Genomic DNA, 24,517 nt, shown 5'->3' on the forward strand with positions numbered 1-24,517 from the left:
CTGGTGCACAAGGACACCCAGGTCCCGCTGCACACTACTTTCTTCCAATTTACAGGCAGTCAGGTAGTAATCTGCCGCCTTGTTTTTGCTTCCAAAGTGAATAAGCTCACGTATATCCAAATTATACTGCATCTGCCATTGATTTGCCCACTCACCCAACCTGTCCAGATCATTCTGAAGGATCTCTGCATCCGCGTCACAGTTCACCCTCCCCCGCAACTTGGTATCATCTGCAAACTTTGAGATGTTACATTTTGTTCCCTCATCCAAATCATTAATATATATTGTGAATAGCTGGGGTCCCAGCACCGATCCCTGTGGCACCTCACTAGTTACTGCCTGCCAATTTGAAAAGCACCCATTAATCCCTACTCTTTGTTTCCTTTCTGCCAACCAGTTTTATATCCATCTCAATACACTTCCCCCAATCCCATGCGCTTTAATCTTACATAATAATCTCTTGTGCGGGACTTTGTCAAATGCTTTCTGAAAGTCCAAATATACCATATCTACTGGTTCCCCCTTGTCAACTCTACTAGTTACATCTTCAAAAATTAAAGGTTTGAACTTAGATCCAAATCTCTAGTTCTTTCCCCTGGAAGTCTATAGAATTGTATGCCTTCTGATATGAACTTTTAGCATCCTTGTATTTAACTTATAACTTGTATTAGCTTTCCTGAGCACTGTGATATTCTTGGACCTTGCATTTCTGCCTGTCTCTTTCCCCTTCCTCTCTCCCAAAGAAGCATTTCCCAGAGTTGTGTATTTTGCAGAAAGCAAATAGGTGGATGAAAAATGAAGCTGATGCCACTTTGTAGCCACTGTTTGGTTATGATCCTGTGGCATGTTGTTGGTACGCTACGGGATGGTGATGTGCTGAGGTTTAAGGAGCTTGCCATTACCCCTCAGCATCAAGTTGGCCAGGCCAACACTGAAGTGATGCCAATTGGAAACCTCGTTATCCATTGCTATTTTATTCCTCCCTCAAAAAGAGGGAAAACCACAAGCCCTGAATTAACCTTGTACAACTAGCAACTAAGGATCCCTGCATTGCAGAAGGAGGCCATTTGGCCCATTGAGCCTGCACTGACAACAATCCCACCCATGCCTTATCCCCGTAACTACCCTGCTAGTCCCTTGACACTGAGGGGTAATTTTGCATGGCTAATCCACCTAAGCTGCACATCTTTGGAGTGTGGAAGGAAACAGGAGCACCCGGAGGAAACCCACAGAGACACAGCGAACGTGCAAACTCCACACAGTCACCCAAGGACAGAATTGAGCCTGAGTCCCTGGCACTGTGAGGCAGCAGTGCTAACCACTGTGCCACCATGGCACCCTAAACGTGAATATGGGAGGTATGATCAGTAAATTCGCAGATGACACAAATTGGTGGTGTGGTAAATAGCAAGGAGGAAAGTCTTAGATTACAGGATGATATAGACGGGCTGGTCAGATAGGCAGGAAAGTGAGAAATGGAATTTAATCCTGAAAAGTAAGAGATGATGTATTGTGAGAGGACTAACAAGGCAAGACAATGAACGTTAAGACACTGGGAAGTACAGACGACCTTGGGGTGCATGTCCAAATATCCCTGAAGCCAACAGCACATGTAAATAAGGTGGGTAAGAAGGAATGTGGGATACTTGTGTTTTTTAGCCTTTGATCCAAGTGTCATCGCTATCATCCCACAACACACTACCCACCACCATCTTGACACAACCTCAGCTCGCTGTGAGGTTGAAAAAGCCATATGGCAGCTGAAAGGCAGCCTGGACTCAAATCCATGATTTTGTCTCCCTTATCAAGAAGGAAGAGAGCATGCCGGGAGATCTCCGAGATTGTCACCATCTTCAAGAAAGGAGACAAGTTCGAATGTGGAAATTACAAAGGGATTTTCCTATTCTCCGCTACGGGAAAGGTGATTGTGAGAATCCTCCTCAACCGCCTCCCCCCCCAGTGGCTGAAGAACTCTTCCTGAGTCTCAGTGTGGCTTCAACAATTTACATAGACGATTTGGAGTTAGGGACCAAGTGTAGTGTGTCAAAGTTCGCAGATGACACTAAGATGAGTGATAGAGCAAAGTGTGCAGAGGACACGAAAGTCTGCAAAGGGATACAGATAGTTTAAGTGAGTGGGCAAGGGTCTGGCAGATGAAGTACAATGTTGGTAAATGTGAAGCCATCCATTTTGGTAGGAATAACAGCAAAATTGACTTTTATTTAACAGGTCAAAAATTGCAGCATGCTACTGTGCAGAGGGACCTGGGTGTCCTTGTGCATGAAGCACAAAAAGTTGGTTTGCAGGTGCAGCAGGTAATTAAGAAAGCAAATGGAATTTTGTTCTTCATTGCTAGAAGGATGTAGTTTAGAAACAGGGAGGTTATGTTGCAGCTGTATAAGGTGCTGGTGAGGCCACATCTGGAGCACTGTACAGTTTTGGTCTCCTTCCTTGAGAAAAGATATATTGGCACTGGAAGGGGTGCAGAGGAGATTCACTAGGTTGATTCCAGAGTTGAGAGGGTTGGCTTATGAGGAGAGACTGAGTAGACTGAGACTATACTCATTGGAATTTAGAAGAATGAGGGGGGATCTTATAGAAACATATAAAATTATGAAGGGAGTAGATAAGATAGAAGCAGGGAGGTTGTTTCCACTGGTGGATGAAATCAGAACTAGGGGATATAGCCTCAAAATATGGGGGAGCAGATTTAGGACTGAGTTGAGGAGCAACTTCTTCATACAAAGGGTTGTGAATCTGTGGAATTCCCTGTCCAGTGAAGCAGTTGAGGCTACCTATTGAATGTTTTTAAGGCAAGGATAGATACATTTTTGAACAGTAAAGGAATTGAGGGTTATGGTGAGCAGGCAGGTAAGTGGAGCTGAGTCCACGAAAAGATCAGCCATGATCTTATTGAATGGCGGAGCAGGCTCGAGGGGCCAGATGGCCTACTCCTGCAAATAGTTCTTATGTTCTTAATCCATCAAGAGGCACAAATGGACATGATCAGCATGGAACAAATCCAGGAAAAGTGCAGGGCGAATCATTAACCTCTGTATATGGCCTTCGATCTCGCAAAGGTCAATTCTGTCAACCGTGAGGGATTGTGGAACATCCTCCTCAAATTCAGCTGCCCGGAGAAATTCATCACCACCCTCTACCAGCTGCGATGGGTGGGCCACATTGTCCGCGCAAGACTCCCAAAACGAGTGCTGTACTCTGAGCTCCGCAATGGCAAGCACTCACTAGGAGGGCAGACGAAATAGTACAGGGACTCTCTGAAAGCCTCCCTAAATAAATGCAACATTCCCTTTCACACATTGGAACCAGTTGCCCCAAAACACACAAACTGGAAAAGAAGCATGTGCGAAGATGCCAACCACGTCGAGCCTCACTGAGTGTCGTACGCAGAGGTCGAGCATAAACCGTGGAAGTCTAGAGCATCTCACCCACCTGTCACGCCAAGCACCATCTGTCCCATCTGTGGCAGAGTCTGAGGCTCCACACAGGAATATTCAGACTCCCCAGAACCTGGAGTGGAAGCAAGTCATCCTCCACCCTGAGGGACTGCCAAAGAGGATTAGCCAAGGCCTAAAGTATAAGAGCAGGGAGGTTTGATGGAGCTGTATAAAACGCTGGTTAGGCCACAGCTGGAGTACTTCACTGTGTGCAGTTCTGGTTGGCATACTATAGGGAGGCTGTGATTGCAGTAGAAATGGTGCAGAGAAGATTCACCAGGATGTTGCCTGAGCTGGAAAGTTTCAGCTATGAAGAGAGGTTGGTTAGGTTGGATTTGTTTTCCTTAGAGCAGAGAAGGCGGAGGGGGGAACCTGATTGAAGTGTACAGAATTATGAGGGGCATAGGGTAGATAGAAAGAAATCTTTTCCCTTAGTAGAGGGGTCAATAACCAGGGGCCAGAGATTTAAGGTAAGGGGCAGGAAATTTGGAGGGGATTTGAGGAAAAAGCATATAGATGAGCATTTGAAATGCCATAGCATACAAGGTTATACACCAAATGCTAGTAAATGGGATTAGAATAATTGGGCGCTTGATATCTGGCACAGACACGATGGGCTGAAGGGTCTTTTCTGAACTGTAAAAGTCTATGACTCTAATGAATGTCACTAGTTCTCGTAGCCTGATGATGTTACAGGATATTAACTTGAACAAAATCTATATAGATTGAATTAAACTGTTCATTTTTTTGCTGTCGGCCCATTTTTTCCCCATTCTGCTAATGAAGGCAGTGACACGTTGCAGGGCGACAGACTGTTGGGTGTCCAATGCATACATTCCTATTAGTCACGTCCTGCATTTTGACTGAGTGTCAAGAGGCTGTTCAGTAACTGAGCCCGTGGTGGCTGAGCCCAGTCCTGCTTTGCCCAGTGTTCACACAACAATAACAATTCATAACCAAAATAGAAAATGCTGGAAAGACTCAGCGGGTCTGGCAGCATCTGTGGAGAGAGAAACAGAGTTAGCAGGCGGGACTTTACAGCCTCGCTCTTCTGAAACCATTAAATCCCGCCCAAGGTCATTGGACCTTTCCATTGTTTGCCCCTTGCCTGCTTCAATGCCCGTAGTGGGCGGAGTGGTAAGATTCCGGCCTGCGTTTCGAATCCGTATGACTTTTCACAATAACTTCATTGCAGTGTTAATGTAAGCCGACTTGTGACACTAATAAATAAACTTTAAACTTTTCTTCAAAACATTAGGTCTGTTTTTCTCTCCACAGACGCTTCCAGGCCTGCTGAGTCTTTCCAGCATTTTCTGTTTTTACTTCAGATTTCTAGCATCCACGGTATTTTTTTTTCTAGTAACACTTTATGTAGTGTTTTTATCGTAATAAGAATGTCCTAAGGGAATTCACAGACGTGTTATCAGGCAACACTTTACAATGAAGTGAAGAGATATTAAGCAATCATGCATGTTCTCATTGGAAAGGGTCTAATAGAGCTTGTGGGGGGTGCTGAAACCAGTTGTAACATCCTACAGATACCCCAGTGGTATCCAGCTATCTCTGCATAGACCAGAGATCTCAGCTGAACCAAGGTGGTTGGTAGCTGCTGAGGAAACTCAATGAACCATCAAAGGAGCTAAGATGTTCCTTTTTAATCTTGACAGGGCACTCTTTTTTTCCCAATGGCTTCTTCCTCTAACAAATGGCTTTAATGGGGGTTTTGTGTTTGTTTTAAATGCTCATGGTATATCATTCCTTTGCAGCCTTATTGATGACCTCACAGGCTGCCAGGTACAAGTACCAGTGTATTTTTATTTATTTTGGTGTCATTTAGGAATAAATTCCTAAATCAATTCTGCACAGGTCCACTCCGCTAATGTTCACATCCATCTTTTCCAAACCACTTGTATAGTTAATCAGTTTGACAGCTGGACTGTCTGGTGCATTATTGTGCTCAACTTTTAATGAATTTCTGTTTTAAGTTCTTGCTTTTAGTTTCACATTGGTGAATGGAACAGTGGCTACAGAAAATTGAAGTCAGTTATGTTTAAATTATTAAAGGAGAACAGAGGATGTGGGAACGAATGTATTCCCTTGGGAATGTCCCCGTTCTCTGGTCGCCTCTGGACATTTTACTCACTTTTGCTTTAAAAAATTACTTTAATTTTTACTCCATTCTTGAAGTTACCAAGCCAATGTGCAGAGTGGACCGGGTAATTCATCTTGCTTGCTCCAAAAACCAAATTCAAATAGAATCCAATTCACGGTCCCCTCAAGACAGACACACAAGCTCCAAGCTGACAAGAAAAGACATCTGACACTTGATCTTAGCCAAAAGGCCAAGAAGGGGCTTTTGCAACAAGTCCCCAATTTCCCTGTTTAATTTGCTGATTGAAAGATACATCATGAAGGAGGGAGGCAGTTCAGCCCATCTTAATTCATGCATTTAGAAAGCTCCACCCTACCCTATCCTACCCTCCCGGCCCAAATGATTCCAGGCTATTTGCCTTCATTATAACATCAATTTGCATTGATTTAGCATTGTTAACAAGATGCCTCATAGGAGCATCATCAAAACTGAAAGGACAGATAAAGAGAGTGAGGGTGTGGGTCTAGTGTAGAAGAGAGACCAAGTGGCTCACCGAGGTTATCCCACCACCCTCCAAGTTTTATTCACACATTAATCGCAGAAGGAACCATTTCCTTTATTGTATTGAAGACTTGCGCTTTCCACTCGCTTCTCCACCTTGTTCCACCTCGATAAATTCACCTCCCTTTTCCAGACTGGAAGAGCACCGGTTTCTCCAGGAAGTCAAATCTCTGCCACGGTTTAGGTCTTTGAGCAGAGTCGGTGTGAGCTGAGTAAAGTTTACAAACTCTAAGAACTGTGTCTTCTCTCTCTCTCTGCAATCTGCACAAAATCTGTGAAATTTGTGTAGGGAGTTTCAAACACATGCAGAATTTCTGTGATTAAAAAATAGATGATCGGGAAGCTGAGCCACCTCGAACTGTTCTGCAGTCAACAAATTAAACTAAAACAAACAGACTCAGGGACAAAATAGAGCCCCACCCACAAAACAGGTCGTGAGTCCCAATGGAAAAGTTTTTAAAGTTTATTTTTAATCAGTGTCACAAGTAGGCTTACATTAACACTGCAATGAAGTTACTGTGAAAATCCCGTCGTCGCCATACTCCGGCGCCTGTTCGGGTACAGTGAAGGAGGATTTAGCATGGCCAATTCACCTAGCCTGCACATTTTTTGGACTCTGGGAGGAAACTGGAGCATCTGGAGGAAACCCACGCAGACATGGGGAGAATGTGCAGACTCCGCACAGACAGTTACCTGAGGCCGGAATCGAACTTGGGTCTGTGGAGCTGTGAGGCAGCAGTGCTAACCACTGTGCCAGCGTGTCGCCCCCAACACTCTTCCTGGAGTAGATATTGGTGGGCTGGGGGATTTGTGTGGAGCCTTTGTGCAACTAGATGATGTTCTTACAATAAAGGTCATTTGGATGATTCATTGCTTCTCAAATGCTTCTTTTGCACATTTTGTTCATTTATTTACATTTTTAATTCAAGAAATGCCAAAAATGTCAAGTTTTTTTTCTAAATGACAGTTTTACGAGTATAGCTCGAAGTAAGATAAAATTAAATCATTCATTAAGACAGAAGGTCAGTTTAAGAATGGTAAGTGCTCCCCTGGCCATCACGCTAAAATACAATTCTTAAGCAAATATCATTTGATGACATGCTGTCTATTGTCATGCAGCCTGCTCCCATGCACTTGTTATAGAATATTGGTGTGCTGCACAATGGTAATGCATTTTACATTGCTTTAATGATCATAATATCTTCAAAAATGATTCTAGTTTTGTGTCACTAATTGCACAGAGATGTCTTCTGGCAGTGACGGTGACTAACTACACCGCCTGATCTCGTAACAAATCTTACAGAGCAAGAAGACACCAGGTTCCATCCCAAACCGGCACAGCTGGAATGGCATTTGGATGCAATATTTGGCCTCAATACTTAGACTCGCGGGGGAACAGTCGAGAAGGCTTCCTACTCTTGAATTCCACCCTGAGAGTCCTATCGGGAAGTGCAACTGTAAATGTGACTGTGATACCCCTTTGCCAAATAGCCCTGCCAACATTCACAGCCCAGAGACTCACATGCAGACCAGACAATTGGACAAAGTGCCAGAGCACTTGCTTGTGCAACCATATACCAGCAGAATATCTTTGTATGAATTCCTAAAGGCATGTGGCATAGAAACAAAGTTTACATTCCATCTGAGGGAGAGAGGAGTGGGTCTTAAATAAGGGCAATTATGAAGACTTGAAAGCTGAGCTGGCTGAAATGAATTGACCCTTTGTCGGTCATCTGGATTTGAAACGTCAGCTCTTTTCTCTCTTTACAGATGCTGCCAGATCTGCTGAGATTTTCCAGCATTTTTTCTTTTGGTGGCAAATTAGGTTAATGTATAGTTCAATTGGGATGCAGTGGAAAATATTTAAGGACATATTTCAGAAAGAATTCCAATGACTATAACAAATTCCAAGGGACGGACCCACCATCCATGGCTAACTAGGAAGGTTAAAGAAATCAAAGTTAAAGAAAAAGCATATCATTGTATAGAAAGGCTTCAGAAAATTGGACAGAATATAAGTAACAGCAAAGGATGACTAAAAGGGAAAATTAGAGTACGAGAGAAAGATAGCCAGAAATATAAAAACAGATAGTAAGTGTGTTTTAAAATAAAAATGTTAACGGAAAAGAGCTAACAAAGTGTATTGGTCCTATAGAGAATGAATCTGGAGAATTGATAATGAAAACAAAGAGATGACAGATGAATTGAACAAGTATTTTGCATCAGTCTTAACTATAAAGGATACAAGTAACATCCCAGAAACAGCTATAAACCAAGAAGTGAGAGGGAGGGGAGAACTCAGGGAAATTACAGTCACCAGGGAAGTGGTACTGAGTAAACTGTTGAAGCTGTGGGCTGACAAGAGCTTGGATCCTGAGAAGAAGTTTCGAGTGAGATAGTGATGCACTGATTTTGATTTTCCAAAATTCCCTGGATTTGGAGAAGATTTCATTCAACTGAAAGATAGCAAATGTCACTCCATTATTCAAAAAGGAAGGGATACAGAAAGTAAGAAGTTATAGACCAGTTAGTTTAACATCTGTTATAGGCAAAATGTTAGAAACTATTATGAAAGAAGTTATAGCTGGGCACTTGGATAAGCTCAAGGTAATCAGGTAGAGTCTACATGGTTTAGTGAAAGGAAATCATGTTTAATCAATTTATTGAGGTTATTTGAGGAAGTAGCATATGCTGTGGATAAAGGAGAACCAGTGGATGTTCTGTACTTAGATTTCCAGAAGGCATCTGCTAAAGTAGATCATCCAACGTTATTGCAAAATAAAAGCTCATGATATAGTAGGTAACATAATGGCATGAATAGAAGATTGGCTGGCTAGCAGGAAGCAAAGACTAGGCATAAATGGGTCTTCTTCAGGTTGGCAAAATGTAACAAGTGGACCAGTGCTGGAATCTGAACTATTTACAGTTCTATAAATGACTTGGATGAAGGGATTGAGGGGAAGGTTGTCAAATTTGTGAAGACACAAAGGTAGGTAGGAAAGTAAGTTGTGAAAAGGACAACAGGAGGCTACAAAAATATACAGGTAGGTTAAGTGAGTGGGCAAAGATTTAGTAAATGAAGTATAATGCGGGAAAATGTGAAATTGTCCAGTTTGATAGGAAGAATAAAAAAGCATATTATTTAAATGATGAGAGATTGCAGAGATCGGAGATGCAGAGGGATCTGGGTGCCAGAGTGCATAAATCACAAGAAGCGAGTGTGCAGATACAGCAAGTAATTGGGAAAGCTAACATACTGTTATCATTTATTGTGAGGGGAATTGAATACAAAAGTAGGGAGGCTATGCTTCAGTTGTACAGTATTTAAGGAAGCATGTAAATGCATTGGAAGCAGCTCAGAGAAGGTTTACCAGACTAATACCTGGAATGGGTGGGTTGACTTATGAGGAAGGGTTGGAGAGGCTAGGTTTGTATCCATTGGAGTTTTAAACTCCAGTGGGTTGTGTCTCAGTGGAGCGAGGTAGTGAATGGCCGCTACAAAGGACAACTCTAAACTCTACTCGTGTGATTTCTCAATCATTTGCCTTGGAGACTCTCAAACATGAACATGGCTATCCATGCCTGAAACTTCCAGCTAACCAAAATGCTTTGGGTCTTAATAAAAGGCAAGTAGTGAGGATGCTGGAAATCTGAAATAAAAGCAGAAAATGCTGGAGAAACTCAGCAGCATTCGCGGAGAGAGAAACAGTTGAAGTTTCGGATTTAAATGATCCTTTTACAGAACTGAAGAAAGGAGCGATGAATAAATTTGTCATGGATAAAGGGGACTGTTAATAGAGCCATTAAGGCCCTCCCGCAGTTGGCCACCTGCCCCTGGTTCTTTAGTTTTGTCCCAACAAGACATTCTGCTATCTTACCTTTTGCCGCTGTTAGCACTCTTCATCCCCTCATGGAACCATTAACACTCCCCATTGTCTTATGTCCAGAACAAATTTGTCTACATCTCCTTTGACCTGACCTAGCCCTGGTCTTCTATACTGCCACACCTGCTCCACCACCCCTTCCTTTCCAACTATATAATTATTCACACTTCTACCTTCAGTTCTGTAGAAGGGTCATTTAGCTCTGAAACATTAATTCTCTCTCTACACAGATGCTGCCAAACCCACTGAGTTTATTTAAGCATTTCTGTTTTTACTTTATATCTTAGTTAGATGCAAAGCTATCTGGGGGCAGAAAGGTCATGATCCAGCTAGCGTACATTTGACAAAAATATGGTTTGATACTAAGAACTTTGCTGCAGTTACCAGCATTGCATGTTTGTTTTGAACTCGGGTCACTGTCTGTGTGGAGTCTGCACAGTCTCCCCATGTCTGCATGTGTTTTCTCCGGGTGCTCCGGTTTCCTCTCACAGTCCAAAGATGTGCGGGTTAGGTTGATTGGCCATGCTAATTGACCCTAGTGTCAGGGGGATTAGTAGGGTAAATTGTGTGGGATTATGGGAATAGGACCTGAGTGAGATTGTGGTTGGTACAGACTCGATGGGCCAAATGGCCTCCTCCTGCACTGTAGCTTTTTTTTAAGTTTGATCACTTGGGCTTAAGGGGAGCTTTCAGCACAAAAGTAGGAACTAGAATAGATATTCAGCTCCTCAAGCCTGCTTCATCAATCCAATTAGATTAGGCATGATTTGTATCTCGACTCCATTTAACTTCCTCGGTAGAAAAAACACTAATCAGGTCAAAGCGCAATGTTCAAGAGATTCATTGTCACCATCAACATGGCAAACTGCCTCTCTGCAAACTTCAGGAGTGACATGTGCTGTAATGAGGAAAGATGTCACGCAATACTTTTCAGTTCCAAAGATGTGCGGGTTAGGTTGATTGGCCATGTTAAAATTGCCCCTTAGTGTCCTGAGATGCATAGGTTAGAGGGATTAGCGGGTAAATGTGTAGGGATATGGGGGTAGGGCCTGACTGGGATTGTGGTCGGTGCAAACTCGATGGGCCAACTGGTCTCTTTCTGCACCGTAAGGTTTCTATGAAACGATGAAGGAAGCGGTGAGATGGGCAAGGCAGGGACCATGTCGAATGGACCGACCCTATTTTAAACTGATCTCTCTCTACACCCTACCTATGACTGTAACACTACATTCTGCACCCTCTTCTTTCTTTCTCTCCTATATACTCTATGAACAGTATGTTTTGTCTGTATAGCGCACAAGAAACAATACTTTTCACTGTATCCCAATCCATGCGGCACGGTGGCATAGTGGTTAGCACTGCTGCCTCACAGCGTCAGGGATCCAGGTTCAGTTCCGGCCTCGGGTCACTGTCTGTGTGGAGTTTGCACATTCTCATCGTGCCTGCGTGGGTTTCCTCCGGGTGCTCCAGTTTCCTCCCACAGTCCAAAGATGTGCGGGTTAGGTTGATTGGCCATGGTAAATTGACCCTTAGTGTCAGGGGGATTAGCAGGGTAAAATGTGTGGGGTTACAGGAATAGGACTTGGGTGGGATTGTTGTTGGTACAAACTCGATGGGCCAAATAGCCTCCTTCTGTACTGTAGGAATTCTAAATCAATCAATCAATCCATGCCCCGCCAGACAGCGACCCCCCCGCCCGCAATGACCAACATCCTGACTCCGAGAGGCAACAAAAAAGATCATTTCAGGGAAGACTCTCAAATCCCGCCCCCAATAGAATCTTCTGTCTCATTCCTTTATGGAAGGTTACATGAATGTTAATGATAAAGAGCTGCCATGCAATTAATATGCAAATACATGCTTAAGTCACAGGCATTGTACCCACAAGTCAACACATCGACCAAACTAATGTGTGGCATATTGTAAAATAGTTCAGTGCTGAAGCGTACTTTTCCTGGCCACTCAGCCTCGGAGCCCTGATTTTATTTGTTGTTTCTTTCCTGATTAGTCTTTTCAGACTAGATTTTGAATCTTTGAAACTGTTCTTCCTGAGTGAATGGATTAAAACATCAAAAATATCTTTGTCACACGCTGAACAAAAGGTTTAGACTAAATACAACATGCGATGTTGCCCTGATCCGAATGCTTTAACCTTTCAGGGCTGGGCTGGTTTGAGGCTTTGATGTTTCGTCTGGAGTTGTGAGGACACGGCCGCACTCACAAACATCTACAGCAGTCAGATCTGCCCCTGTGGCCCCTCTTCCCCCCACTGCTGCGAATTAAACAATAAATATTCCACAACGAGAGCCTCACATCACTGAGTGTTGCAAACAATGTCGCCAGCAACTGCCAGGAGGCCGGCTGTGAGAGAGCAAAGCTATAATCAGTACAGTTAGAGTCATAACCCCATCAATGACTCACTACTAACAGAAAGTGTGTTTATTCACACTCTGCTCTATCACCGAAGAAATAATAAATAAAATATAAAATGAGCGGCAGGCAGCTGGGGAGAGAACAAAAGGTTAATGATCAGGGCAACTTGTTAACCTCTCCTTCTCCAATTAAAATCCTGAACTTTTCTAAAAGCAGGATCCTGCAAGGCTGGGAACACTCAGCAGGTCTGGCAGCATCTGTGGAGAGAGAATTCTCTGAGTTAACACGCTCCCAGTCCAACAATGACTCACCTTCAGTCACAATGTTAATTTATTAGTGTCACAAGTAAGGCTTACATTAACACTGCAATGAAGTTACTGTGAAAATCCCCCAGTCGCCACACTCTGGCGCCTGTTCGGGTAACACTGAGGGAGAATTTAGCATGGCCAATGCACCTAACCAGCACGTCTTTCGGACTGTTGAAGGAAACCGGAGCACCTGAAGGAAACCCACGCAGACACGGGGAGAACGTGCAGACTCCACACAGACAGTGACCCAAGCTGGGAATCGAACCCGGGTCTGTGGCGCTGTGAGGCAGCAGTGCTAAGCACTGTGCCACCGTGCTGCCCTAAATGTACTGCAAACATTAACCCTTCTTCTCTCTCCACAAGTGCTGCCAGACCTGCTGAGGCTTTCCAGCAGCTTTTTTGCTTCTATTTCCATGTTTCAAAACTTTTATTTCCAATTGCCAGCTGGCTTGTCTCTTAAAATATACCGAGGACAGGCAGTAAAAAGGTTTTTTTAAAAAATAAAAACAGGCAAAGGATGTTAATGAAACTGCTTTGTAATTTAAGGTATGGTTTTCTGGTGAACCTTGCTGTCTCTTTGTTTTCCAACATTCGCCACTCTTGTATATCCCTGCTTGTAAAATCGTTGTGACAGAGTGAATGCTTTGCTGTGTTCCTTTATTCCTCTTTGTCCCCCCCCCCCCCCCCCTCCTCCTCTCACTGGTGATCTGGTGGTGCGTCCATACACGTCTCCCATGGGTTCTGGGGCATGCGAGGCAGGGAGATCAGCAGGAGGACAATGCCCCCGATGAACAGGATGACAAAGGCAGCACTGGCACATGCGAAGGACCAGGAGTAATGGTACTGGATCCAAATGGTCTCCTCGCTGTCGATCATCCTTTTCACTGACTGCCGCATGACCTCCACTGAAATGATGATGCAGAGCCCTGGAACATAGACAGCAATGAGTCAGCACCAAGTGTGGGCGGAACACACATTCACAAACACAACATCCAGGCTGTGCTCAACATTTACCCAGGTTAGCTACTGGCCCCCGCGTGGGCGCATCGTATTGTCTGATGGACAGAAACCTCTCAACGTTGGGGAAATTCTCCCATGGCGTCGTTCCAATCGCTCCATAACCGCAGGTTGTGATTTCTACACCTTTAAACGAAGTGTTTTCCCTTAAGATAAAATTAAAATGACTGGAATCCGAAACAAAATGCTGGAAAATCTCAGCGGGTCTGACAGCATCTGTGGAGAGAGAATGTTCTCGCTGGAATTCTACCACCCTGCCCGCCATGGAATCGGAGCAGGCGAGGGGCGGACAACGGAAATGTCCGTTGACCTCGGGCGAGAATTTCCGGTCTTGCTCAAGTGAGGCCATAAAATCCCACCCTCTGAATCTGGATAACTCCTCATCATCCTCTGACAAAGAGTTATCCAGACTCAAAACTTTGCCTCTGTTCTCTCGCCGCAGATGCTGTCGGACCTGCTGCAATTTTCCAGCATTTTCTATTTTTGTTTTGCCTTAACATCCCAATAAACCCCCCAAAATAGATTTGATCGCATCTTTTGACCAAGTGGATGATTTATGTTTTGGAATCTACAGCGCAGAAGGAGGCCATTTGGCCCATCAAGCCTGCACCGACAACAATCCCACCCAGATCCCATCCCTGTAACCCCATGTATTTTCAGTCCTAATCCCCCGGACACTAAGGGGAAATTTAGCATGGCCAATCCACCTAACCCGAACATCTTTGGACTGTGGGAGGAAACCGGAGAACCCAGAGGAAACCCACGCAGACACAGGGAGAACGTGCAAACTCCACACAGTCACCCGAGACCAGAATTGAACCCGGGTCCCTGGCGCTGTGAGGCAGCAGTGCTAACTACTATGCCACCGTGACGCCCTGTGTTGTACACGGTGTTTTGTCCTTCTATCCAGAGAAAATAGGAGCAGGCGAAGGCCATTTGGCCCTTCGAGCCTGCTCCACCATTCATTCTGCTCATGGCTGATCATCAGGTTCAATATCCTGATTCCCTCCTTCCTCCCATATTCCTTGATCCCTTTAGCCCCAAGAGCGATATCTAATTCCTTCTTGAAATCAGACAACGTTTTGGCCTCAGCTACATTCTGTGGTAGTGAATTCCACACATTCACCACCCTTGGGGGTGAAGAAGTTTCTCCTCACCTCAGTTCTAAAAGGTTTACCCCTGATCCTCAAACTATGACCCCCTGGTTCTGGACTCCACCACCGTTGGGAATGTTGGGCAGGATTCTACGGCCTCGCTCGACCCAAGATCGGAAAATCCCGCCCGAAGTCAACAGACCTTCCCATTGTCTGTCCCTTGCCCACTCCGATACCCGTGGCAGGCAGAATTCCAGCGATTATGTCTGAATGTACCCTGTTTAATCCTGTTAGACTTTTAGAAGTTTATTTTAGAAGTTTTTTAAGGGAGTCACAACTTTTTACCAAGTCTGAAATCTGACCTGGTGCTGCCTTACCCCAAGGAAATTAATGTATTAAATTGATTCTAGCTACCAGGAAGGATCACAGACAGCGAAGTATTGAGTGAGTCGGGTCTAGCCCTCAGCTGTAGACTTCTTTGATCACACGAATCCTTATCTTGTATTTAATTTATAACAAGTAAGTAGTTTAAATGATTAAAGTAAGCTTGCTGAATAGCTCAGAGGTTAGCAAAAACAAGTGAGCCATAAGACCATGAAATCTTGCCACTTGTGTCCAGTGAGTGAGGAGGAGCACCTCACTGAGGGGAGGGAATGGCCCAGGTTGTGCTGGAGCAGTGACAATCCCTTACAGATGTGTTTATGCATGTTGAGATTAAAAAATAAATTGCTCACGGATTTGTTAGAAGTGGGAGTGAAATACTGTGAACAGTTTTGGACCCCTTATCTAAGGAAAGATATACTGGCTTTGGAGGCAGGCTAGAGAAGATTCACTGGGTTGATCCCGGGTATGGAGGGATTTTCTTATGAGGAAAGGTTGAGTAGGTTGGGCCTGTACTCAGTGGAGTTTAGAAGAATGAGAGGTGACCTTATTGAGACATATAGGATTCTCAGGGGGTTTGACAGATTAGGTGTTGAAAGGTTGGTTCCCCTTGTGGGGAGAGTCTAGACCCAGAGGGCACAATCTCAGAATAAGGGGGTCGCCCATTTAAGACAGAAATGTCTTACTCTACACCCTAGCTATGACTGTAATTCCACATTCTGCACTCTCTTGTTTCCTTCTCTATGAACAGTATGTTTTGTCTGTATAGTGTGCAAGAAACAATACTTTTCACTGTATGTTAATACATGTGACAATAATTAAATCAAAAATAAGAAGGATTTTTTTTTCTTTCAGAGGGGAGTGTATCTGCAGGGGGGTGGGTCAGTAAGAATGTTCAAGGCTGAGATAGATTTTTAATCAGTCAGGGAATGAAGGGTTATGGGGATAAGGTGGGAAAGTGGAGTTGAGGATTATCACATCAGATCAGTCATGATCTCATTGAATGGTGGAGCAGACCCAATGGGCCGAATGGCCTACTTCTGCACCTATGTTGCATGGCCTTATGGGAGCTACAGTGTGATGAGGGCATTGGGCCAATGAAATTAAAGATTTTGAAAACTAAGCAAGGAATTGATTGAGGAGAAGGGTAAATAGAATGGGGGAATTAATTGTTAAAACAGATAAAAGGAGGGAAAGAAAGATTGAATTAAGGGAAAGAGAAAAAAACAAAGGTAAGAAAATATTATAATTTGGCAGATTTAATATCAGCAACAACCATTCACTATCTGAATAAATAAGTCGCTAAATTTTAAATATCCACTTTCTGGGCAAGAGAGCTTGACTGTAAGTCATTAAGAATGATCCTGTCATTAAAATAATACTTCCACTGCTCATCGCGAGATGTAACTATCTGAAGCAATGTTAATGGGCAATTAATGCGTAAATGCAGTTATTTATTAAACACATGGGGAGTTTGAGAGCCAGATGTAATTTTTATCAAGTTAGGGTGAGGTTTTGAGGAACTTGGAGTTATTCACAATCCACAGGGTATCTCTTCAGTTTCTGAATGAGTTCATTAATAACATTAATAACAGCGAGCATTGTATGGTCTTTTTTTTTCCAAAAATAAAATGGGGCTATTAGTGAAGATATTCCGAGTGTTCTGTGTGGAGGTTTGCACCCCATCTTTCTCTTCAGAACACCCACAAGACATGGAGAATATTCTGTTGAAGGTAAATTCTCATGAATTTGCCCAAATATTATCCGGATGAAAAGCAGGCTTTAATCAGAATACATGGAAGGTGGTCAGATCCCCTGGTCAGAAGGTGTTCTGGCCACAGTACAACGGACCTACCCGAGAAGATGAAGAACATTCCAGCCGGTTTCAGGAAATAATCCAGCCTCTTGTTGAAGGACAGAAGGACACAGATTGTGCCCAGCACCATGAACCCAACGCTGATGATGGCGATGGCCGCTGCTGAGATACTGTATTCTAGAGATAGCATGACAGGGACAGCAAAAACACAGATTATTTCAGCTAAACAATGTTTCCTGATTCACTTCCTGTTGTTACATATTCTCCAACTGGCGTATCAGTGAATGTAGAGAAAGCATCGTGCAGCAAGTTTGCAAAGTCTGAAGCTTGGACATTGCGTCTGGGGCAGCCCCAGGGGGGCCTCAACCTGGCACCTGACCCTCTATTTGAACAAGAAAGTGACCTGCCAGCTGTTTCAGGTAACTCCTCCGGACTCCTCATTTTGCAGGAACACACACACACACAGACATATACACACACACAGACATATACACACACACACACAGACATATACACACACACAGACATATACACACACACAGACATATACACACACATAGACATATACACACACACAGACATATACACACACACAGACATATACACACACACAGACATATACACACACACACAGACATATACACACACACAGACATATACACACACACAGACATATACACACACACAGACATATACACACACACACACAGACATATACACACACAGACACACACACACAGACATATACACACACATAGACATATACACACACACAGACATATACACACACACAGACATATACACACACACAGACATATACACACACACAGACATATACACACACAGACATATACACACACACAGACATATACACACACACACACAGACATATACACACACACAGACATATACACACACACAGACATATACACACACACACAGACATATACACACACACAGACATATACGCACACACACACAGACATATACACACACAGACACACACACACAGACATATACACACACATAGACATATACACACACACAGACATATACACACACACAGACATATACACACACAGACATATACACACACACAGACATATACACACACAGACATATACACACACACAGACATATACACACACACACACAGACATATACACACACACAGACATATACACACACACAGACATATATACACACACACACAGACATATACACACACACAGACATATACGCACACACACACAGACATATACACACACAGACATATACACACACACACAGACATATACACACACACACAGACATACACACACACAGACATATACACACACACAGACATACACACAGACATATACACACACACACAGACATATACACACACACACAGACATATACACACACAGAGACATATACACACACACAGACATATATACACGCACACACAGACATATACACACACACATATACATACAAACATACACACAGACATATACACACACACAGACATATACACACACACAGACATATACACACACACACAGACATATACACACACACAGACATATACACACACACACACAGACATATACACACACAGACACACATACACAGACACACACGCACAGACATATACACACACAGACATACACACACAGACACACACGCACAGACATATACACACACACACAGACATATACACACACAGAGACATATACACACACACAGACATATACACACACACATACATATACACACAGAGATATATACATACAAACATACACACATAGACATATACACACACGTATATACACAGACATATACACATACACACACAGACATATATACATACAGACATACACCCACATACACACAGACACACAAATACACACAGACATATACACAGAGAGACACACTTATATACATGCATAAATACACACACACACATACCCACAGACATATACACACACACACATATACGCACAAATACACAGATACACATATACACACAGACATACATATACAGACACAGGCACAAGCATACACCCAGACACACATACAGACAAACAGACACACACATATATACACACGCACAGACATACATAGTGACACAGGCACATGCACAGACATACATATAGACACATGGAGACACACATATACACACATACCTATACACAGACACACAGAGTCAGACATATACACAGATACAGACACACAGACAGGCTCCTTGGGTGCCCATTTTTGGCCTGAATAAACAGATGCAACACCATCCAGCTTTTAAGCAGAGTAGATGTTACCCTGTGTAGACAAGTCACCATTACCCTGCTGTTGATGGCTCTGTGTTAAAACCCCTCCCTGTTACTGAGCTACAGAGACTGGAAAGGCCTAGGTTTTAAATCTGATTGGGTACCGAGTCAGTCAGTTTCAGCTTATCCTTGGCGTTGGGTGGTTGGGGGGTGCTCTGGAATGGGAAAAGAATCCGTCAAAGTCAATATTCCTGAACCCCTTCACAAGGAATGTCAGCCCAGCTCCCTCCCACTCTCACAGACTAACCATCGCACAATCAGAAGTTTAAGCTCTGGGATTTCTCTTGTAAATACTGTGGGGGAATTCTTTTGGTTACAATTTACAACATCAGTGGTTGACGTTCCTTGAGTTCTGGTGGGAGGATATTATTTCTTATCAAGTTCTGTATAAATGAAACATTTTTAAAAGGGGCAGGGTACCAATATGGTCAGCTGGCTCACAATGGGCCAATGGGCCAAATGGCCTCATTTATCATTATATCAATGAATACCATCATTTTGATGTTTGCTTGTAGTTTCCGATATTTAGGTTGATTTTGTTATCACCAATGTTGTGAACTCCTTATCATTTTAATGAAAATCTAGCAGACATGAAATAGCCAGTCTTAAACACTTAATAAATCCCAGAACAGCCTCCAGTTTGACTCTTGGTTACTGGGTTAGCAAGGCTGTGGCATTCTGTACTATCAATGTATTGACTGTTGGGCTAATGAAGTGTAAAGGTTAGGGTTGCCAACTGTAAATAAATGTATTTCTGGAGGTTTCATCACATGATTTGGCCCTGGCTATTCATTGGCTAACAAATCCATCCTTGTGAACCTTTGCCTTGCTTGCCAATTGGGAAGAAAGAGGACTCAGTATCCAATTAAATACTTGACTGTCAGCCAAACAGCCTTTCTTTTCTTACTCTCAATCTCTAGTAAGAAAGATTTTCAAAGAGACTTTTTAAAAATCGATCCATTTTTTAAAAAAATTGACCATCCAGCGTGGCACACAACAGTGTCCTGAAGATTAGCCTTCAATTCCTGCAGACTCTGGGCCAATCCTGGAGAGTTGGCAACCCCATTAAAGGCTCATGATCAGAAATGTCTGCTCAGAAAGTGAACCAGGTTGTGAAGTGAGCTGAGGGATCTGGCTTGACTCTAATGCCCTTCCCAGTGGGATGGTCCTCTAGGCTTGCACATGAAGACTGGTCACTTCTGCAACTTTCCTACACTACCTGTGGAGCCACGCTCTGAACAGAGTCAACACCTTCAGGGTAAGAAGGGGAACGAACGGGGGAAGCAATTTATAGAATATTGGATGCCCCTTCCAACTGACAGCTTTCATTTCCATCAACACCTTTCTTGCTTATATAGACACATTTACAAATTATGCCCTTTGTGCGTTATCTTTCATTAAAGCACAATCTTCAGGATAAAGATACATGATGGATAACTGGTCAGGTTTATCCCACAATTGAGAAAGATCCCATAGCCCTCAGTCACTTACCCTTCTGCGTAGTAACTTGGAAAAATTCTGCATTCTCTCCTGACGTGAAGTGCTTGAAATACGAGCAGTTATATTCTGAACAAAAGTGAAATAATAGAAATGAGCAAAGTGAAATGGGAACTGGATATCCTTATAGGTCAATTTGCTTGGAACAATGGTAATTTGACCTCTCAAGTTAACTCCCTCTAGAAATAGTGTAGTTCTCCTTTGCCAGGAAATTTACCCAAACATCCGTGGCAACTTCCAAATACTAATTAAACCTTCAAGGCAAAGTTCAATGTTAAATATTTCCCCACACTTGTGACTATTGAAGTGAAACCGAAGGATATTAATTCAATCTCAAATCATGTCTTCGACTCTGTACAATTATTTTCCAGATGGATGGTTCATGGTTATCATATCGATAGAGGATCCATGATCTTCCTCGGCATTTGATTATTCACGTCTATCCTTAACCTGCAACCCCACTCCTGAATTATGTATTAACCTAACCCTTTTTGAAGAGTTTAGGACCGAACCCCCCCAAAAAAAAATTATTTACAAAGTTCATTCAAAGACAAAAGTGATCTGTGGCCTAAGTCAGTTGTTGTCACTCTCCCTTCTGAATCACAAGGTTGCGAGTTGGAGTTTGGCGCTGGGAGTTTGAGCTTGTTGTACCCCTCCGAGGGAAGACTGCAGTGGTGTCCTTCAGATACCTCCTGGGGTAGATGTTACTGATTCCAGGACACTGGTCAACGAAGAGCAGAGATCTCTCCTTTTGGGTATTGGTTTCTCATTTGTGCTGATATTTCTCTGTCTATTTTTTTTTTGCTTCTCTTTTTAAAGTGTTTGGTGGCCTGGTGTGGTGTAGTATGTTTTTATTATCCCTTCGTGGAATGTGGGTGTCGCTAGGAGACCCATTCCTAGTTGCCCTTGAGAAGGTGGCAGTGAGCTGCCTTTTTGAAGAGTTTTTGATTTGATTTATTATTGTCACATGTATTAGTATACAGTGAAAAGTACTGTTTCTTGCGCGCTATGCAGCCAAAGCATACCGTTCATTGAGAAGTAAACAAGAGAGTGCAGAATGTAGAATTACAGTCACAGCTAGAGTGTAGAGAAAGATCAGCTAAATATAAGGCAGGTCCATTCAAAAGTCTGATGGCAGCAGGGTCGAAGCTGCTCTTGAGTCGGTTGGTACGTGACCTCAGACTTTTGTGTCTTTTTCCCGACGGAAGAAGGTGGAGGAGAGAACGTCCAGGGTGCATGGGGTCCTTGATTATGCTGGCTGTTTTGCCGAGGCAGTGGAAAGTGCAGACAGAGTCAATGGATGGGAGGCTGGTTTGTGTGATGGACTGGGCTTCGTTCATGACCCTTTGTAGTTCCTTGCTGTCTTGGGCAGAGCAGGAGCCATACCAAGCTGTGATACAAGCAGAAAGAATGCTTTCTATGGTGCATCTGTAAAAGTTGGTGAGAGTCATAGTGGACATGCTGAATTTTCTTAGCCTCCTGAGAAAGTAGAGGCTTTGGTGGGCTTTCTTAGCTATAGCGTCAGCATGGAGGGACTAGGACAAGTTGTTGGTGATCTGAACACCTAGAAACTTGAAGCTCTCGACCATTTCCACTTCATCCCCATTGATATAGACAGAGGCATGTCCTCCACCACGCTTCCTGAATTTGATGGCTACCTCCTTCGTTTTACTGACATTGAGAGATTATTGTCGCTGCACCAGTTCACCAGATTCCCTCTTTCCTGTTCTCCGTCTCATCATTATTCGAGGTCCAACCCACTACATTGTGTCATGAGCAAACTTGAAAATCGAGTTGGAGAGGATTTTGGCCACAAAAGTCATGTGTGTTGCTGTCATGTGGGGTAAGTAACCCGCAAAGCTATTCAGAGGAGAGTTTCTGGATTTTGACCCAGCAACAATGAAGGAACAGCAATATATTTCCAAGCCAGGATGATATGTGCTTCCTTTGCTCTTCTAGGTGGTAGGGGTGGTGGGTTTGGGAAGTACTGTCGAAGAAGACTTGGTGAGTTGCTGCAGAGCATCTTGTAGATGGTACACACGGCTGACACTGTATGGTTAAGGTGGATGTGGTGCCAATCAAACAGGCTGCTTTGTTCTGGATGGTGTCAGGCTTCTGGAGTGCTGTTGGAGCTGCACCCATCCAGGCAAGTGGAGAATATTCCATTACACTCCTGACTTGAGGATGGTGGACAGACTTAAAGTTTAAATTTATTTATTATTGGTCACAAGTAAGACTTACATTAACACTGTAATGAAATTACTGTGAAATTCCCTTAGCCGCCACACTCTGGTGCCTGTTCGGGTCAATGCACCTAACCAGCATGTCTTTGGACTGTGGGAGGAAACCCATGCAGACACGGGGAGAACGTGCAAACTCCACACAGATAGTGACCCAAGCTGGGAATCGAACCCGGGTCCCTGGCGCTGTGAGGCAGCAGTGCTAACCACTGTGCCACCTGACTTTGGGAAGTCAGAAGAATCCCCAGTCTCTGACCCACTCTTGTAGCCACAGTATTTATGTGGCTTGTCCAGTTCAGTTTCTAGTCAATGGTAACCCCCAGGATGTTAATGATGGGTTGTCAACAATGGCAATGCTATTGAATTTCAAGGGGAATGGTTAGGTTCTCTCTTTTTGGAGAGAGTTGTGTGATGTAATATAGAGCATGATGCAATGTTGTATAGTATAGGATGACGTGGGGTGGTACATTCTAGTGTAGCTTGCTGTGGTGTGGTATATTGTAAGTGTGTCTGTAATGTGGCATGACGAGCTCTGGCATCCTATTACTTTCATGCTGGCTCAATCTCTTCACTTTTATAGTGTCTCCAACCTGATTAACTTCCCCCCAACTTCTCCTTCCCCCCCCCATCTCTTCAGGTTTCTACACAGCCCCAATTTTCTTTCATTTTGTACGACTCATTTATCACCTACATCCTCCCCTCCTCTGTGTTTTGCAGTGAATTACCTCAGTGTGCACCCTGCAACATCCCAATCCCCAATCCTACTTTTACCCAAAAAAGAAGTTGGCAGCGCGGTGGCACAGTGGGTTAGCATTGCTGCCTCACAGCGCCAGGTTCAATTCCCAGCCTCGGGTCACTGTCTGTGCAGAGTCTGCACATTCTCCCCGTGTCTGCATGGGTTTCCTCCGGGTGCTCCGGTTTCCTCCCACCGTCCGCAAGACGTGCTGGTTAGGTACATTGGCCATGCTAATCATCACAGAATCCCTACAGTGCAGAAGGAGGCCATTCGGCCCATCAAGCCTCCACCAACAGCAATCCTACCCAAGCTCTATCCCCATGACCCCACATATTTACTCTGCTAGTTCCTTTGACACTAAGGGGCGATTTAGCATTTAGGACCAATTAACCTAACCCGCACATCTTCGGACTGTGGGAGGAAACTGGAGCACCCGGAAGAAACCCACACAGACATGGGGAGAATATGCTAAATTCTCCCTCAGTGTAGCCAAACAGGCGCCGGAGTGTGGCGACTATGGGATTTTCACTAACTTCATTGCAGTGTTAATGTAAGCCTACTTATGACACTAATAAATAAACTTTAAAACTTTAATTTTAATCTGAAAAAAACACTAACTAAATATAAGATACCAGAGGCCTCCCCCACAATACTTCTGTTTCCCATTTTCATAGAATCCTACAGTGCAGAAGGAGGCCATTCAGCCCATCGAGTCGGCACCGACCACAATCCCACCCAGGCCCTATTC

At 43.6% G+C, this 24,517-nt stretch overlaps 1 protein-coding gene across 1 annotated transcript in view; it reads right to left on the minus strand.

Moving 5' to 3' along the window:
- Nucleotides 1-6,996: 6,996 nt before the first annotated feature.
- LOC144501782 (voltage-dependent calcium channel gamma-1 subunit-like) overlaps nt 6,997-24,517 on the minus strand; it is a 37,108-nt gene continuing 19,587 nt past the window's right edge. Inside the window, exons 2-4 of the mRNA XM_078225791.1 lie at nt 20,788-20,862; nt 17,024-17,161; nt 6,997-13,602 (exon numbers count right to left, since the gene is read on the minus strand). Of these exons, the coding sequence (XP_078081917.1) occupies nt 13,373-13,602; nt 17,024-17,161; nt 20,788-20,862 (443 nt within the window). The 3' untranslated portion in view covers nt 6,997-13,372. The remainder of the gene's footprint in view (nt 13,603-17,023; nt 17,162-20,787; nt 20,863-24,517) is intronic.

This window comes from Mustelus asterias, chromosome 12 (genome assembly GCF_964213995.1).
Source record: "Mustelus asterias chromosome 12, sMusAst1.hap1.1, whole genome shotgun sequence".
NCBI classification, from domain to species: domain Eukaryota; kingdom Metazoa; phylum Chordata; class Chondrichthyes; order Carcharhiniformes; family Triakidae; genus Mustelus; species Mustelus asterias.